Source organism: Anas acuta, chromosome 1 (genome assembly GCF_963932015.1).
Source record: "Anas acuta chromosome 1, bAnaAcu1.1, whole genome shotgun sequence".
Lineage (NCBI taxonomy): Eukaryota > Metazoa > Chordata > Aves > Anseriformes > Anatidae > Anas > Anas acuta.
In genome coordinates, this window is record NC_088979.1 from 60,667,342 (window position 1) to 60,686,102 (window position 18,761).

General features: G+C 39.2%; 1 protein-coding gene across 1 annotated transcript in view; it reads right to left on the reverse strand.

Moving 5' to 3' along the window:
- Positions 1–18,761, reverse strand: part of COL4A2 (collagen type IV alpha 2 chain) — a 148,219-nt gene that overhangs the window by 51,345 nt on the left and 78,113 nt on the right. Inside the window, exons 4-12 of the mRNA XM_068678491.1 lie at positions 9,523–9,657; positions 9,396–9,440; positions 7,170–7,286; positions 6,416–6,487; positions 4,818–4,853; positions 4,657–4,719; positions 2,296–2,331; positions 1,580–1,621; positions 954–1,028 (exon numbers count right to left, since the gene is read on the reverse strand). Of these exons, the coding sequence (XP_068534592.1) occupies positions 954–1,028; positions 1,580–1,621; positions 2,296–2,331; positions 4,657–4,719; positions 4,818–4,853; positions 6,416–6,487; positions 7,170–7,286; positions 9,396–9,440; positions 9,523–9,657 (621 nt within the window). The remainder of the gene's footprint in view (positions 1–953; positions 1,029–1,579; positions 1,622–2,295; positions 2,332–4,656; positions 4,720–4,817; positions 4,854–6,415; positions 6,488–7,169; positions 7,287–9,395; positions 9,441–9,522; positions 9,658–18,761) is intronic.

Below are 18,761 nucleotides of genomic sequence, written 5' to 3' on the forward strand. Positions count from 1 at the left end.
GAACACTGTAGGATATTTCCAGGCTTGTTCATAAGATGCCTGGGTGATGAGTGCCTCGTTAATGCCTATAAATAAATCCACTTTCTCCAAGTTTTACCTATTGCTTATCTGTGAACCGTCTGATCAGATGTAAGAATTCCTCTTAGGATGAGAAAAATCGCAGCCTACTCATGATATTGTCTATATCTCTAAACTGACTACAAAGACTGTCCAGACAACTAGCTCACATCTCCCCTTAGTCATGGAAATTCCATCTTGACACCAAAGACATTTTTACATCTTTCAGTATCACACCAGTTTACTTATATTTCTGGAGCCACATGAACTTTGTAGCTTCAAATTCAGAACTGAAAACTACTTGTCTGGACATTGGTGCTCACCACAGAACATTCCTATATGAGGTATGACTATCTCTGCTCCCAGTAAGAAGCAACAGATCAGAATAAACCGTATCTTGCTGTAGAGGATTTCTCCAATACCTATGGAGAAGCCTTTACTATAAGTATACAAACATCTGCACCACAGAGATATATTACATAAACATACATGACAATTCTGATTGCTTCCCTAAAATGTGCTTCTTACAGGAGGATGATTTAATTCATTATTATGGAAAATGAGATACTGAATCATTTCTCAGCTGGTATTTCTGGTTGTAAAATCAGAAGACGTCAGTGATGACCAGTAGCTTCATACTTGGGTTTATTTAAACAAAAATAGCAAGTTTGCTATGATACCTCCAGTCTTACGTTGTGAGAAGTGCTTTCTCAATAGCCAACATAATAACAAAAAGTACTTTATGATTCAAGCTTCAGGAAAGCAGCAGATTTGTCTTTAGACAAACTAATGTCTTCTACGTACTATATGTAAAAGCACATTTGTACAATATTTTAGTTTTGATAGCAGAAAGCTCTTAATTCCTCTCACATTTTGGGAAAATATTCTGTAGTTACCTTGTGTTTGTCAGAGGGGACACCCGTCAGTTCTTTTGTAGGAAGCCCGGGTGGACCTGGTGGACCTGGTGGTCCCTGCAAGCGAAAACGTAAGGGTATGTTTACTAACAGTTACAATACCTTGTCAAGTTGTTGATCATCACTGGCTGATGAATAGAATGAATGATGAGTAGAAAAAGAGGGATGCATATTTTCCCCTGCTAAGAATACAATTCTAAACCTCTAAATAAATTGATAGCAAGAAACAAGTTTACTTTGTGCTGTGATAAACATAAAGCAATATGTGCTCTTGCCCTGTATGCTTCCAGAATAACTTTAAAGGCTATTGCTTTATATAAAGGAGTCTGGCTCTACACATTTTGGAAATGTCACCTCTGATTTGTGTTGGTGTAAATGAAGGCACAGTTGGACCAAGACTAATGTAAAAGTTAGATGTAAAAATTAGTTCAGTTATGACATTTGTTATGGAGATTATCAAATATAGCTTTCAAAACTATGTTTGTTTTTCTATTATAATAATGTAATATAGTTGCCAACAGATAGTGTATTTAAAATAAGTTCCTTTATAAATAACAAACAACATCATCCTGTCCTGTAGTGATACTAATTCATCAGTTTTTCTTTACCTGTTCGCCTTTTTCTCCATAGAAGCCAAGGCCCCTGTTGCCCTGCAAAAGCAATAGGTCAAGATTTACTAAAAGTACAACCTGGTTTTCAAATGCAAAATTCAAATTTAAACACACTGAAGGGCCTTTTCAGACTTAGAACTCTGTAGGATGCCACTGAAGAAGAGTAACAAGTAATAATCTAGTTTTACCTCAAAGTATTTTTAGAGATTTAGAATTATTTTTATAGATGTAAACATCAGAAAGATGACTCTAATTGAAATCTCATGTTACCAGTGCTTCTTATAACAGACTTTGAGTCATTCGCTGAGTAATGTTGTGAAAAGATCAAGCACTTTAGCAAGTTTTTTTATGGAATCAAACGTTAAATAAAAATACCTAGGTGGGTCAGAACAATTAACTTCCCCCCCCCCACTTAGATACAATTGAATATTGTGCATTGAATATTGTGCAGACTGCAAGGATTCTCTGTTCATGGGAAGCTACTGTGACTACAGTAGCAAATTAGATCTGGCTCTAGAACTGGTTTAATCATTTCAGGGCAGCCGATCCCAGTGTAAGATTAACTTCTTGTGGTATGCAGCCAACACAGAAGGTCTTGTGCTACACAGCTTTTGGATCAGCCTGTGGTTCTTTATTTTACTGCCTCCAAGTGGGTCTTGGATAAACCTTAGAGACACAAAATCAACATGAACAGCTTTGAAACAAAGACTTACTTGTGGCCCTTGTGGTCCTGGGGGCCCTGGTGGTCCCTAGGGAAACAATTGTGAGAGCAAGTTACTTGTCACTTTGTAATCAATGCATGCAGGTCAGTTACTCTATGTCAGAAATAAAAGCATATATTTGGAAAATAGTGTAATCCTTAGTGCTCAATGTACTATCCTTGATACATTAGCTGTGTTTACTGCTTTGAAAAATACTCTTCTAAATCATGTAATAACCTTTCCTAACAGAATAAAAGTCTCCTGATTTATGAATTTCTGAAATTAATGAAATTCTGTTTTATTTCAAGTAATAAGAACTTGTGCTTTGGATCCTGACCTAGTAACATTTTCACTTCAGACCTAATGTTAAACACATCTTTAACCACTTCACTGGACTAGTGTCTTGGTACTGTATTGGTGTCTAAAGGGTGTTCAACTACCATGTGTGTATATCAGATTACCAATTTGGTATTTTACAGAATGAAAAAAGAAGATGGTGGGAAATGAAACTAGAACAGACATAAATGCTTCTCTTACAATAAAGTCTTACAAGAAGAGCAGTAAGGAAAGCTATTAATTGGATGGAAAACCTACATTGCTTCAGTCAACTAGGGTAGTTAATAGGCTCCAAAGGATCCTAAGCATTAAAAACTCTGTCAAATGTGAGAGAGGTGGGGTGAATAAGAAGCATGAGCTTTTCAGAGAAGGAGATGGTGAATAAGAGGAATATAAAAGTGAGACAGCTGCCGATGGAACTGACCACCTGCTGAGCCCCAAAGTGGGTACAACTTGGGTTATGCAACATCTACCTAAACTTACAGAAAAAAAGATCGTGATGGTCAGGCGAGACCTAAACTTGTTATATATCACTCCTTTGCTATGTGCCTTTGTGTAAATACACCATAAACTGGTTCTGACAAAACAATGTCTAAATCAGTTTTGGTTAGTCAAGGAGTCTGTGAGCTGTTGCCTAATCTACAGGGCAGATGCACTGTGCAGGCATGCTGCCTCTGGAGGAGCCACGTTTGCCTTCATGTGGGATCTAGGACTCAAGGACGAGGAACGGTGCAAATGTGGAAGCACTTCCCAGGTCCCTCCCACAGGTCAATCACAGTTTCAGAGATGATAAAGATAGTTTGAACTATTTTGTTAATAGTGGCGATGGTAGGTATCCATCTACTGTGGCAGAGTGTTCAAAAGAGATGTTGAGATGATTGTAACCAGAGGGATGTACTCATGAGGCTTAGAAAATGCACTGTTCATGTCACTCTTTACATCTTACATTCAACACAGTGTCCTGGGAATAGTAGGCTGGGTCTCCTGTGTGACACTCATGAAACTAAGGAGTTCACTCTAGGAACAAAGTAAAGGACTGAGAAGATTTTCTTTCAGGAGGTTCAGAAGAGTAAGGTAAGATGCAGCTTACCTGCAGTGATAAAGCAGACACTGCAGAAAATTAATTTTGGTGAGGCTTAGCATGCTGTGAATTTAGTCCTAGAATTTTATTTTATTTTATTTTATTTTATTTTATTTTGGGGGTGGGGACAGGAGAGAGGGCTGGGTGTCCCTGATAAAAGGTTATGGAGGTCATTTGTAAGAAGCCCTGAATTTGATTTTTTTTTTTCCTCCCCAAAATTAGTGATGTAAAGCAGGTCTGAAGTAAATGTTGAAGATGAAAAAGTAAGTAAGTGCTATAAAGTTTCTTACAGGAAAATAAAGCAAGCCTAAATAAAACAAAATAAACTGAATTTGAATATCTGTTTTTCACCCAACAACCTGCTAACCATGGTAAACAAGAAATGTAGAAAATGATATCTGTAGAGAACACAATATTTCCAAAGATATAGTCAGTACCAGTTGTCAACTCCAGTGCGTAAATGTTGACTTTTGAAAAAAATACTGAAAAAAAGTTTAAAAATAAAATGGTCTTCTAAAAACTAATAAAGAAAGTTATCTATTTAATCTCCTGTAGGAAGTATGGATAGCTGATAACCACATCCTTTATGAGCAGAAAATATTACATATTTAGATTCTGATATCTCAGTGTAGGGGGCTGTAGATTCCTAAATGGACTGCAATAAATAATCTCTACAAAGAAAACTCTTTCAAGGAGGTTAAAGAAATACAATATAAATCAAGACCTTTAGGTAATACACGGTGAAAGAAAGTATACTTCTTTGTGCAGTACTCATCACTGTAGAACCACTGTCTTAGTACTTTTTTCAAAGTTTTCTATCCAAGCACACCTCCTTGTTATTTCTAAATTCATTTTTTCTCTTCATTTGCTGTGCTACAGTTCAACATAATGAATATCGCTGAGATCATTCTTTCATTAGGTTAGTTTCCGACAGAAAATATTTTAAGCATACTTACTGGTCTTCCTCGTTGTCCTCTTGGACCAATAGGTCCTTGAATACCCAGTATACCTGGAGGTCCCTTTAAATTGAAAAAAGAAAACCCCAAAACATCAATTCATGTTGTTTTGATATCAGTTACTGTTGACACTTTATCACATTTGCTGTACTATTACTTACTGGAAAACCACTGAATCCTGGATCCCCAGGTTCTCCCTAAAGAAAACAAAGAAGTAAAAAATGCAGTAAATACTATACACAAAATTGAATAAAATATTTTCTTACTAGCTTTTTCTTATTCCAAAAGCTATTTAAAAATCATAGTATATATTCCATATAAATCCTTATATACAGATACATTCAGTGAATATTTTGAGATAATTTGAGATAATGTGTTTTATCATAGATTGATTTTATACTTTATATAGTATAGTTACATACAATATACTTGGAAGGTACAAAGATGGTTAGTGAAGTTAGGGATCCAAACTGCAAGACTGAGACGGAATGTTTAATTCCTTTTTGAAAGACCCATCTAATCAGTAGCTTAATTAGGGATACAACATGAGCTGAAATGTACAAGTTAATTTTTCATGAGTTGCATGGGAATTACCAAATCATTTTGATTCTCTTCTGAGTCACTGAGAAGCTCTTGGAACATACCGTTTTCAGTGACCACATATTTTAACTGCAGTACATGTTGAAATGTTTTTGGAAATTGGATCCAAAAATGTTCTAGTGCAAAGACCTTTCAAGCCCATAAATAATACAGCATTCAGTCCAGACACCTTCAATCATCTTAACTTTTTTTTTTTTTTTAATATATCTAGATAATTTGAGTTTAGTTAATGTAATAATCTGTGGAACCAAGTACTTTTTGAAATGAATACAGGTGCCAGTACCTATTCTTGACTATAAATACTTGAGTAGTTCTCCAATTACTACTAATGAGTGAACAGAACTTAAAGTTTCTGAAAGGAAAAGATTCCATTAAAAAAAGTCAAAAGACAAATATATTTTGGCACTCATCACTGGCATAAAATTTACTTAAATGAACTTAGCAGATCCCAGTGCTGAGTACAGTTCTCATGTAGCTTTGTACTTAAATTTGTCACAGTTTATACTCTAACAGTGTATATAACCACTTATCATTATCTGATATTTTCAAATTATACAAAACCATATATATGAGAAAAAGACTCAAGTAATCACAGAACAAGTTTTTAGGATTAGATAGAGTAAGGGCACCCAGAAGAATACTTGGGGGTAACTAAATAACTGAATAATACATTGAAGCATATATTATCACAAGTCAACCAAATTCCTACATGTAAGTTATACAGAAAGGATCATAATATTAAATGGAATCATTCAGTGGAGAAAACTGTGAGAAAGGAATTATTTTCCAGGAATGATATACGGGTAGTCATCAAATAAAGAGGATTATACTTGAACTACAACATTTGCACTTGTATTTAAAAGTACAATGTTACAAATGTTTTAAACTCAACAGGTTTATGTCCTTGTCCAGTACCTCTGCAATCCACCTGCAAACTGTAAGTCCTTGCAAGTAAACGAGTGGACATTTCCTCCCTGGATAGGCTTAGCTGTAACCAGAGACAGCAGAAGCCGCCTGGCAAAACCTACACAGAATTTAAGTGGGTCTCTAGGAACGTGTCTTACAGAATGTAAGAGAAACTCATTCTCCATCACCTGTTTTAAAAACAGTATTGAGCGTTGACTGAAAATTCATCAGCTTGAGGGAGTGACACACCTACCCGGTATTGGCTGGCAATGTCCGGTGGTAGTATATATGGCTCCCCCTTCTGGCCCTTTGGTCCTTGGACTCCCTGGATGTGACCGAAAAAAAAAGGAAAAGTAAGCTTTCATATCATCTGTGAATGCATAAACAGTTACGAGTAATGCAAAATATCTGTAAGGTTTTTCATGAGCATATATGTACAACTGTTTGAAGGCAGAGACTACGTGTATGTCAAACTCTGGAAAGCTGTGGTTTACAAACAAATTATAAACCCTTGTGGTACCTTTAGGAGTGGATTTAAAATACAGGGGGAAGAACTGCCTGTTACTTAGGAGTGATATTATGGGATGGCACCTGCCAGATAGAGCCACGGCTGCAGCTACTTAGGGCTGACACATAGGCTGGTAAATCAAGGAGCTCCAGTCCTCATTGCAGCATGATCCTACGTATTGTGCTATGGCAAGCCAGTATGTTGGGCATGGATAGGGAAGGAAAAGGTTACTTTCATCAGAAATTGTGAGTCTGATATTCTTTTACTGCTTTTGGATAAAGTTGTACAGGATTTCTTGAAGCAATGACCCTTTAGGACCTACATGATAGGTATGGCAGACCTTCCAGCCCTAAGTGTTATGAAGGTCATCTGGGTAGGTCCACAAGGATGCTGTGCTGGGCCAAAAGGGCCCATCAGTTTCCAACAGGCACTTGCATGAAATGCAAGTACTTCAGTAATGATCTTCACTTCAGGTATCCATTTGCTGTCACCTACTTACAATGGTACCAGGGAAACCAGAGAATCCAGGAGTTCCTGAGTCTCCAGGGTCACCTACTGTCCCGTTACAGCCATCATGACCCGGTTTCCCCCTTGATCCTGGCTGCCCTGGATGACCCTGTTGAGGAAAAAAAAAAGTGTTTATCTATCCATCTGTTTCTAGTTTTCCTTTTCCTGTAGTCACACAGTATTTAGACATTCTCACATTAAGCCCAAGGCTTGGATCCATGGGAAACTATGATTTTCAAAGAAAGAAACAGACAGTGCCTTTTTTTAATATAGCTGCAGCTTGAACCAGATGCCCCAGACAGTATGAAAAAAATGAGTAGTGAAGGACCTTTCAGAAAGGGTAAGAAAGCTATGTTCAATGCAGTCTCTGTTAACCAGAGAACTAAGCCAGATGAGACTGCTGTGCAGGGAGCCACCAAGAACTGAGATTGTTAAGAATTTCAGTGCTTCACACTGGAGGAGTGGGAAGAAAGGTTCATTACTGGCTTTGAAGAGCTTCCAAGCTAGGAAAAAAAGTCAGTGATGCCTTTGGAGCTAGGTTGGGTGCCATGATGAAGCTGTAAGTACAGAGATGGGAAGAGATCAGGTGGGCTCAAACCAAGGGCGCTGGGGATACTAAAGTTCCACACTGAGCCTCAGGAAAGCAGGAAAAAGTTACTCCTGCCTTAAAACGAATTTCCATTGCAGTGCCTATGTTCACCTAAATTACACTTATGACTGCTTTGCACTGGGATTGATGAGAAGCTAATCTGCCCTTGAGCAGCTTTCTTCCAGGGGGCTCAGTCAGCAAAAAAAAACAACACAGAAACTAACATAAACAGAATACTTTTCTTCCTTCTTCACTACTTAGAGCAAGGGCTTTCTTTTTGCTTCTGCTCACTTTCTTAGAAGAAAAAAGAGATCTGTCCATGCCCTCACCTAGCTCCATCAAATACTCATATTCCTCACTCCAGAACAGACCCAGGTTTGTCACCCTCCTCTCTTGGCCTTTAGCCCCACATCCCAGCACTTTGCTGTTACAGTTCATATATGTGCCTATTTGCCTTCTCTTCTTGCCGTGGTCAGCGTTGTGCTTTGGCCTAAGAAAACTGGTTGGAAAACATAACCAAGTGGGAAGGGTGGAGGGCTTGAGGATGCATGCGGGTTCAAATAGTATCTGAAGGCATTTATCCCCCACAATGCAATTGCAGAGGTTGTGAAAACAGGGCTAAAAAAGAAAACTTGCTCAGGTAGCAGAAGCGGTCCAGCTATAGTAACATGGAGCTTCAGAGGAGAGTGATTTACTCGCAGGAAGACAGAGCACTGAGAAACAACTCAATGATGTGGTGGGGTGAATGAGATCCTTGGCTACAGAAGGTTTCTTCTTCCTTTAAGGGTGATAAGAAGAGAGAGGAAGAAGAGTGTGTGGGAGAAAGCTCTGAAACTCGATACAGAGCTCTTTAGGAAACAAAAAGGGTGAAAGCAGAGTGGATGTGGATGTGTGGGTTGCAGAGTGAGGCCCCGGTGTCAGAGAGCACTACAAAGGAAACCCAAGCCTGGGAACTCTGTCCAGGGATTCCAGTGACTCAGATTTCTTTGTTATTTTATGACACAAGATGTAAAGGAGTGTAAGCTGGGAAAATACTGTGCTGTGAACTTTACCCAGTTTTCCTCTTTGAATGTTTCAGTTTCATGGACCTGGACAATTTGTTCAAAGTTTTTGAGATAAATAGTTTTTTTAAGACCATCTCATGCAAGCTTTATGAGATATAAACCAAATAACAATGGTTAGTATCCTTACATTTATTGGTCTTTCTATATACTTTACAATTCTGAAATAATTAAGGCATGACCCACTGGTGTCCTTTGCTCACTAGACTAGGAGACGTGGAGAACTTATCTCACAGCTCTTTCCTACAAAAGAACACACTTAGCTGGGTAACCTCCAGGGACACAAGAAATTTCCTTCTGTTTTTGTCCCTTTTTACAAGAGGATTTCTCCAAAGGACAAAGCAAACGGACCTTAATTATCAGAGGGAATGAGCGGGAGCACAGATTCTATTCTTTTGCTGTGCATCTGCAGTTCCACTTACTTTAGCAAATGCCCTTAGTTTAACAGCGCGTACGTGGCCGATGCAGAATTCAGCCCAGAGACTTTAATTAAAGTACAAAGGCATTAAACCAGTCTGCAATATTTGCAGTTGGTAGTTTCTTAAACATGAGGTAACCGGATACTTACAGGAACGCCATCTGCCCCTGGGAATCCAGTGACTCCTCTTAGCCCCTAGAGTGAAACAGCACAATTAAAATGATGTTCTGTCTAGTATTTTGCTCATTAGCTAAAACATCTGATATTCAAAAGTTACCATTTCTCCTTTGGGTCCACTTATTCCTGGATGTCCTCTTTCACCTTTGTGACCTTTGGGACCTTGCACTCCTGGGATCCCCATCAATCCTGGTGGTCCAGGGAACCCCTGTGATCCAAGGAGTCCTGGCTGGCCCTGATAAAAGTAATAAAAAAGCATTTATTTAGGAACAGTTATGATGTGTGAAGCTGGGTTAGTTATCACTCCTGCAGTGTAGTCAATCTCTTCAAGAGAAAATAAACCGAATCTCTTTTCATTCCAGAAGAGCAGACTCTGATGAATGTCATCTGGAAACACCATACATAAACTCCAGCAAAGTGACTACACTGTGCATGACAAAATGAATACATGGGAATGAACTCTCAAATCAGTATTCACTACTCGATTCGCTGCTACTCTATGAAAAAAGTGTTTTGTCTGGAGTAGGTAGAATGACTTCTCAAGAGAAGGAGCCTGATACCGAATGTCATGAATTTCTGCCTGCATTTCTGCCTTTTGGGGATGGTATTTCTATTTAACAGTGGAGCCTGAAAATGATTAGACAACACCATTAGGGTATGGCATCCACATAGGATGAAACGTTGCATGCAGGTTTCCCTATCATTAACAGTTCCCTTCCAGAGCTGGTTTGGTAGAACAACCCTAATGACACTCTTCAAGCCACTTCAAACATTGTTTAAAAATAATTCTCTGTTGACTGCCAACATCACAAGGCTCATCACAAGGGAAAAAAAATCATTTTGAAATGACACAATGGTGGTTTAAATAATGGGGCTGTGACAGTATGTCTGAGATCCGTGAACCAAAGTATTTGAAAACCATTCCAAACGCAGTGTCACCAAGGCACATATGTTTTGTATGCTCTGTGGTACTCACTGCCTTAATGACAGTAATAGTAAATTGATAGTCTTTTCTGGAGAGAAATGCTTAAATGGCACAAAACACCATTTAACAAGACATTCTAATGAAGCAGGTTCTAATGAAAGTATTTTTAAAATGCAACTAGATTTTCACAGGTCATTCTGAAACAGCATTAATATCTCACAAAGCAAAAATTAGAGGAAAACATGAACAAATAGATGTATATTTATACAAAAAGATGATAAAAAAATCAGTATAAAACATATAATGCAACAGTTTAAAAATAGTACAAAATATATCCTATCCCATCTTCCTACAACAGCTTACTTCCTTTTCCACTCTCACCCATGCCTGGAAAGAAAGAATTAAAAAATGAATGTAGTCCCTCTCCAAGAAATGCAGTCATTTAACTTCATTTAATGTCATTGAGATTGTCATTGAGAAGTGAAATAAGACAGCGTGGGGACTTGAAGAAGTGAACACGAAGATATCCTAATCCTAATTTCTTTGTATTCAGAAAGCAGTAGTCAAGCTACCAAACAATGTTTAATTGATTTTAGGTGAACTTTTATTCTCCTATTAAAGGATAGGCCCACTTGTGACACAGTTTCAAAATGTATTTGTCAACCACGCAGAAAATCACAAAATCACAGAATGTTTTGGGTTGGAAAGGACCTTAAAGACCACCCAGTTCCACCCCCCTGCCATGGGCAGGGACACCTCCCACCAGATCAGGTTGTCAAAAGCCCCATCCAGCCTGGCCTTGAACACCTCCAGGGATGGGGCATCCACAGCTTCTTTGCCAGTGCTTCATTGTCATTTGAGGGAAGAATTTCTTCCTAATGTCTAATCTAAACCTACCCTCTTTAGTTGAAAACCATTCCCCTTTTCCTATCACTACATTCCCCGATAAGGAGTCCCTCCCCAACTTTCCTGTAGGCTGACTTTAGGTACTGGAATGATGCTCTAAGGTCTCTCTGGAGCCTTCTCTTCTCCAGGCTGAACAACCCCAATTCCTTCAGCCCGTCTTCATAGGACAGATACTCCATCCAGCCCTTTGATCATCTCTGTGGTCTTCCTCTAATACACCCATGTCCTTCTTGTGCTGCGGGGCCCAGAGCTGAATGCAGGGCTCCAGGTGAGGTTTCATGAGAGCAGAGCAGAGGGGGAGAATCACCTCCCTTGCCCTGCTGGCCATGCTGCTTTGGATGCAGCCCAGGATGTGGTTGGCTCTCTGGGCTGCAAGTACACATTGCCGGCTCATGTTGAGCTTCTCACCTGTAGTTGAGAAGTTGAGTTGTCTTATTATCACAAACTACAAAATAAACACCATGACTGAAACATAGTGTACTTCTAGTTAAAAAATAAAAAATAAAAAATATCATTTTCCATACTGTTTTTGTGGAAAAATGCTGTCACAATAGTTTTGGTAGTTTTTATATTTTAAACCCCATTATATAATATCAAACAAGTCCATACTGAGAAACTGAGATAACCAAACAAAGTACAAAACTCAGTGCAAATATTTCCTTTCCTTTCCTTTCCTTTCCTTTCCTTTCCTTTCCTTTCCTTTCCTTTCCTTTCCTTTCCTTTCCTTTCCTTTCCTTTCCTTTCCTTTCCTTTCCTTTCCTTTCCTTTCCTTTCCTTTCCTTTCCTTTCCTTTCCTTTCCTTTCCTTTCCTTTCCTTTCCTTTCCTTTCCTTTCCTTTCCTTTCCTTTCCTTTCCTTTCCTTTCCTTTCCTTTCCTTTCCTTATTATTATTATTATTATTATTATTATTATTATTGATAATAATAACAATAATAATAATAATAATAATAATAATAATAATAATAATAATAATAATAATTTTATTTTTCTGGGAAAAAGACTAGGAATGAACCAGTATGAAGAGTGAATTACATGTTCTTCCTCAGGGACAAGTCACCAGTACGGATACTTGATCATGCAGATCTTTTGCTATACCATTATGATTAATTTGACAGAACTGATGGTTAGGTGCATTACCAAAGGATCCATGATTAGTATTTGAGCTGACACACAGAAGATGATCTCTCTTTGTACTTATACCAAGCCTGACCTCATACAGCTCCGTACTTGTAAAGCAAGCCTGCTTTTGGGGATTATTGCCATTTAGAAGGCCAACATATTTCCATTTTTCAATTCAACGGATTGAGAAGAAATAAAGCTTATATGAGTACACACGCAATGATTCCTGTTGACAAAAGGTACACACATATGAGCAAGTAGCAGCTCATTTCCCTACACCAGTCACAGCTGGCTACTAAGGTGCAGCTTTCTCCACATAAGCAGTTTCAGCTCTTTAAAATCAGTGAATCTCTAAGTTATCCTATGGAGCTGCAAACCCTTGTCTAGCCATGTTCGCAATAGCCATACTTTTGTTAGTTACCTGCCTCAAATCGAAAGCTGCTGATTAGAAGCACTAGAATAAGGATTTACATGGGAACTAGTGTGAGCTATAAAGGGATTGAGTGAGTACAAATGAACATATACCATGAAACAGCCAATTTTTTTTGGAAATTACAGATAATATTTCATCCATTCTAAAAGATGCACTGTAGTCTTTTTTTTTTTTTTTTTTTTTTTTTTTTTAAGAACACCATCTCAGTATCAATATCTATTCTTATGCTCTTGCATAAGATTTTTATCTAGTTAAAATTCCATCATACTACAAAATTTTAAAATCTAATTAAATACTTAAGCGAGTTTATCCTTTCCCACATGTACAAATCTGGAAAGGAACCTTTAAAAAGGATGAAAAGTATCTCACACATCTGCGAAGAACATAGAAAAATTATTCAAATTCAATTTTAGGGATTTGAGTTGGCTCTAGTTTCATTTTAATCTTGAGAGGTTCTGGGAAGAAACATTTCAGTTCCTTCCACAAAGAAAGTAACCATGGATTCTGCATACTGGAAAGGTCACTTCTTTATTATATTGAAGTAAATAAAAGCCAAAGGAGATTAATTTGACAGAACTATTAAGAGAACAGAATTATCAAAGAAAACCAATTCCCGAAGCCACTCACCCACCTGAGACATATAAAATGACTTTTTGGTTCATATCTGCTTACATTTTTGGGGAAGCACACAGCAGACAGAATGAATGTAAATTTTCAGTTGTAACTTTTGACAAAATGCTGATTATGTTATAATTATTGAATCTGTGCATAGCTTTCTGCAGGGAGTTGTAATACTCCAAAGCTGGCATTGCATGGGACACAGTTATATCTCTAATTCATATATAAAATACCACCCCTATTGTTTGGGGTTGCACTCCCATCTTTTTGTCTGGTAGGGAGGAAGAAGTAAACAAGGAATGGAAAAATGAGGAAGAGAGCAGGGCAGTGCCGGTGTCCCTTCCCCATGCTTTCCTGGTTATTATTAAATCACTTGTTTGTTGAGACACTTGGGTGGACTATTTAATATTGATTTGTAATAAAGACAAGGTAACCAATCCTTCTGGGAGTGGTTCATCATGAGGCTAGAGACAGAGCTGGAGAATTAGTTAATATTATGACAGTTTGTGCAATTCTTCAGCCAGTTCGCATCTTGGCTTATGCTTTATTACCTTGGATTAATAAAGCTTGGATAGCTTTATTAACCTTTGTTAACTCAGACATGTAAGATTTTACTCTACTTTCTTTATGTTAAATCTTTTGTTGAACAAGTATGTCCTCTCTTCATTAACAAATGACCTAAGAACATGTGCCTCTTCTGCAAAGGTCATTAAGGAGATTTAAGCAAAGACAATCCAATTTGAAAGGTTCAGTCAAATAAGCATGACTCAATTATTAGAGTCCTGAATACCCCTGTGTGAAATATGCCATGCATGCTACTAACTCTGGTTGTGGTTCCTGGAGGTTCAGAAGTCCTAGAAAATTCTCCAAAGATGTGAAATTGTGTTCTGGATTATATTTCCAGGTTAAAAAAAAAAAAAAAAAAAAAAAAAAAAAAAAAAAAAAGAGGTAAGCCTATGGGAATATGTTGTACCTGGCTGTCATATTTTAGGTAACTCACAAAAGCACTTTCTCTGGTGCTCCCTTTTCTCACCTGACAAAGTACTGCAGAAATGTGTTCTGGCCCAAATGTCTCTCCAGAAGAAGAAGAAGGCTTCACATTTTGCTGGGGAGCACTGGAACTCTGCATGGCATAATTGCCCCTTCCTGCCACTAGATTTACAGGCTGGAGCTACAAGGCTTATGGGAACATGCATGGCATACTATGGCAAAACAGCATGTGAAACAAAAGGAAAAAGCGGGTGGATGGAATATCTTGAAGACCAACAAGGAGTTTTACATTCCTTTTTGTTCTTGTACAGGACTTCCTTTACCATTCAGACACATTACAAAGCTACCAATGTCAGGATACACTCCTAAATAGGCAGTCCCCGCTCTGCTCTTCCTGTGACTCCTGCTGACTGGGAGAGGTCTCGCACAGTCCCTGTGGCCAGCACAGCCATGTGCAAAAGCTATTTACAGGGAGGAGCAGAGGTCAGAAATTTAGGAAGCCTGGAGGAAATCTTCCCAGAAAATATTTGCAATGTTGTATATACATTGTCCCCTGTCCAATGACGTGCATGAAAGAAAACGCTGTCAGGGTTGTCATTGAATTTAATCACTGCATTTTGCAATTCAGTCCCAGTGGACTTAGAAGATCCTGAACAGACTTTCAGATCTGTACTAAATGTTCATGTATTGCAGCTTTAACTTCATTTTTTGTTTCTTGTAGGATCAGTCAAATGAAAGAGAGATGTTGTGTTGCAATACTTTCTTCCTTCTAATTTACTGTGAAATTTACACCGTGGAAACAAAACTGGTAGAGTGTGCTGATTTGAAAACCACCAATTTTGGGGGCTTCTATACAAATAAAGGCATAATGAATGTCAGTTCTTGCTCTGGAGGTTTTAAAATACAAAAAGTTCATCATGAATCACTGAGAAAGCTATTTACCAGTGTTTAGATATAAAGAATGGAGAGAATCAGTGATTTGCAATAATGAAGAGAGAGAGAGAGAACCAAAGTTACTGCAGAGCTTCATGGTAATTGAGCCCATTTTGCTGTATTTCATTACAGACTTTTATTTTGCAACAGCTTCTGGGATATGGAATGTGATGATTCAGTATTCCCCACATGAAAATGACCCTTGTAGACCATAATTTGTTTAATAGTGGACAAGAAGAAAGGAGGTTGATTCCCTGACATTTCAGAAAGGTCATTTGTGAAAGGACAAGTTCACTTCCTGCGGGAAGGGGGATCTGACCGTGATGGCCAAGCGTGAGCTCGGACTTTCGCAAGAGGGCTTGGCCTCGCACGGTTACTCTGAGAATGGATGGGAAAGGGAAGCGACAGCAAGAACCTCAATGCAGCCCTGCTAATGAAAGACATCAGCAAGCAGAACAGAAGGCAACTCACCAGGGAATAAAATCAGTTAGATGGGAAATTAACAGCTTCTGAGCTGGTTTAAAGTGTTAATCCAGGAAAAGGCATTCTAGAAGGCACATAGGAAAGAAAGCAAGGAGAGAAGTGTCTGGAGCATCCATCCACACTGCTGGCCCATGCATGGGAGCGGGATGCTGCCCCTTAGGTGGCACCAGGCATTGCCTCCAGGCACGGCAAACCTTTCTCGTGTGCCGTAACCTGCTGGGTATTCAATGCTAAAACACAAGAGTAGCACTGAAATACTCAGCAGACTTTAAAAAAAAGTATATTTAAATATGTACTAAATATGGTTAAATATGGTTATTATGTACTAAGCATGGTTCATATTGAACCATATGGTTCAATACGGTTATTTCTATTTTGAAGTTCTCTTTCATTACTTTACAGAAGGTTATTTAGCTGAGTTTCACATTCTAGCTCATTTTCTCAGAGAAAGCTTTCCTTCTCATTGTTAAAAAGCTGTTTTATTTATATCAAAAAGTAAACAGAAAATTATAAAGTTGACTTTAAGTTAAAAATAACTGAAAAATGAAGCCAGTTCAGCCTAGTGGCATGGTAACAATTTGCTGTTTCTTTTTTCAACTATATTGTCTGGACATGCGACATTTTCTCTCAGGACAGTGGCGACCAAATGACATTAATGTTAATTCCAGAGCAGTGATTCAGCTTGCAGATTTTTTTATTTTTTATTTTTTTTTGGTTAAGGAAGGAACAAACATTAAGTCTCCTTAAGAAAGAACTATGAAAGAAGCCACAGTCCTTTTCTGTAGTCAGTAAATGAAATAATTTTGTACTGCTTTCTGTTCCCACGGTTTGATCTAATTTGTGATCTTCCAGAAAGTTGCTATGTCACCCAAGAAGATAAAACATGCATAAAACAAAATATGTGCTGGAATGTGTAGGTCAAGCACTCAAAAGAACTAGTTAGAAGTTTCTTCATGTCACAGAACACATACAATTACATGTCAGAAATGCTTTCTGTGCTTTGCAGAGCTGCTGCAGAAAGAATGATATTGGGACCATGTCAATGTTCTGTTGAAGATAAACATTGGATGAGTCTAGACAAAAAACAAAACAAAACAAAACTCACAAGGATTTCTGTCCTGTCTTCAAAAGGTCATTACATGGAGGAAAGGAGAAGATATAGGCATGAAGTGATGGGCAAGAAAGACATAGTGTTTTTGTCTGCAGAGTTAGCGAAGGGAATAACTCTGAAAGTCCAGAGTGTAGTTGCACAAGTTATGAGGTGGCAAGTAAGTTAAGATTTGTGTTTGCAATGCACCAGGTGCTTGTGAAGCCTCCCACCATTCATGTTCATACTGTGCAGTAAATGGAAAGTTCATAGAATCATAGAATCATAGAATATCCTGAGTTGGAAGGGACCCTTAAGGATCATCAAGTCCAACTCTTGACACCGCACAGGTCTACCCAAGTTCAGACCATGTGACTAAGTGCACAGTCCAATCTCTTCTTAAATTCAGTCAGGCTCGGTGCAGTGACCACTTCCCTGGGGAGCCTGTTCCAGTGTGCAACCACTCTCTCTGTGAAGAACCCCCTCCTGATGTTAAGCCTAAACTTCCCCTGCCTCAGCTTAACCCCGTTCCCGCGGGTCCTGTCGCTGGTGTTAATGGAGAAAAGGTCTCCTGCCTCTCGACACCCCCTTACGAGGAAGTTGTAGACTGCGATGAGGTCTCCCCTTAGCCTCCTCTTCTCCAGGCTGAACAGGCCCAGTGCCCTCAGCCGTTCCTCGTACGTCTTCCCCTCCAGGCCTTTCACCATCTTCGTAGCCCTCCTCTGGACACTCTCCAACAGTTTCATGTCCTTTTTATACTGTGGTGCCCAGAACTGCACACAGTACTCGAGGTGAGGCCGCACCAGCGCAGAGTAGAGCGGGACAATCACCTCCCTCGACCTACTAGCGATGCCGTGCTTGATGCACCCCAGGACACGGTTGGCCCTCCTGGCTGCCAGGGCACACTGCCGGCTCATATTCAACTTGTTGTCTACCACGACCCCCAGATCCCTCTCTTCTAGGCTGCTCTCCAGCGTCTCATCGCCCAGTCTGTACGTGCAGCCAGGGTTTCCCCGTCCCAGGTGCAGGACCCGGCACTTGCTCTTATTGAACTTCATGCGGTTGGCGATCGCCCAGCTCTCCAACCTATCCAGATCCCTCTGCAAGGCCTTTCCACCCTCATTCGAGTCCACAACTCCTCCAAGTTTGGTGTCATCAGCAAACTTGCTCAAAATGCCTTCTATTCCTACATCCAGATCGTTTATAAAAATATTGAAAAGTACCGGCCCTAAAATGGAGCCTTGAGGGACCCCACTGGTGACCACCCGCCAGCCTGACGCAGCCCCATTCACCATAACCCTTTGGGCCCTGCCCGTTAGCCAATTGCTCACCCATCGTATGATGTTTTTATTTAGCTGTATGCTGGACATTTTGTCCAGTAGGATCCTATGGGAAACCGTGTCAAAAGCCTTGCTGAAGTCCAAAAAAATCACATCAGCTGGTTTCCCTTGGTCCACCATACGGGTGATCTTATCATAAAAGGAAATCAGGTTAGTTAGGCAGGACCTACCCTTCACAAACCCATGCTGGCTGGGACCAATGACTGCTTTGTCCCCCAGGTGCGCCTCAATACGTTCGAGAAGTTCCTTACCCCATCACCACTGAGAAGTCAGCTGCAGTAAGGTCAGCGTGTATGCCAGCAATAGCAGTGGAGTTGGGGCTGACAGGCTGTAAATTCACATCCTGCTTTATATCTTGGTAATTTAATGGCTTGGATATTTAGAAACAGAATTGAGATATATTAGCAAATATATCTATCTGGTGAGCACGTTCTTCTGAATTATGTGACAGGACTTGAAAGGCCTTGAAAGGAATCATTTTTCTAAACAGGATTGTATTTACTGAG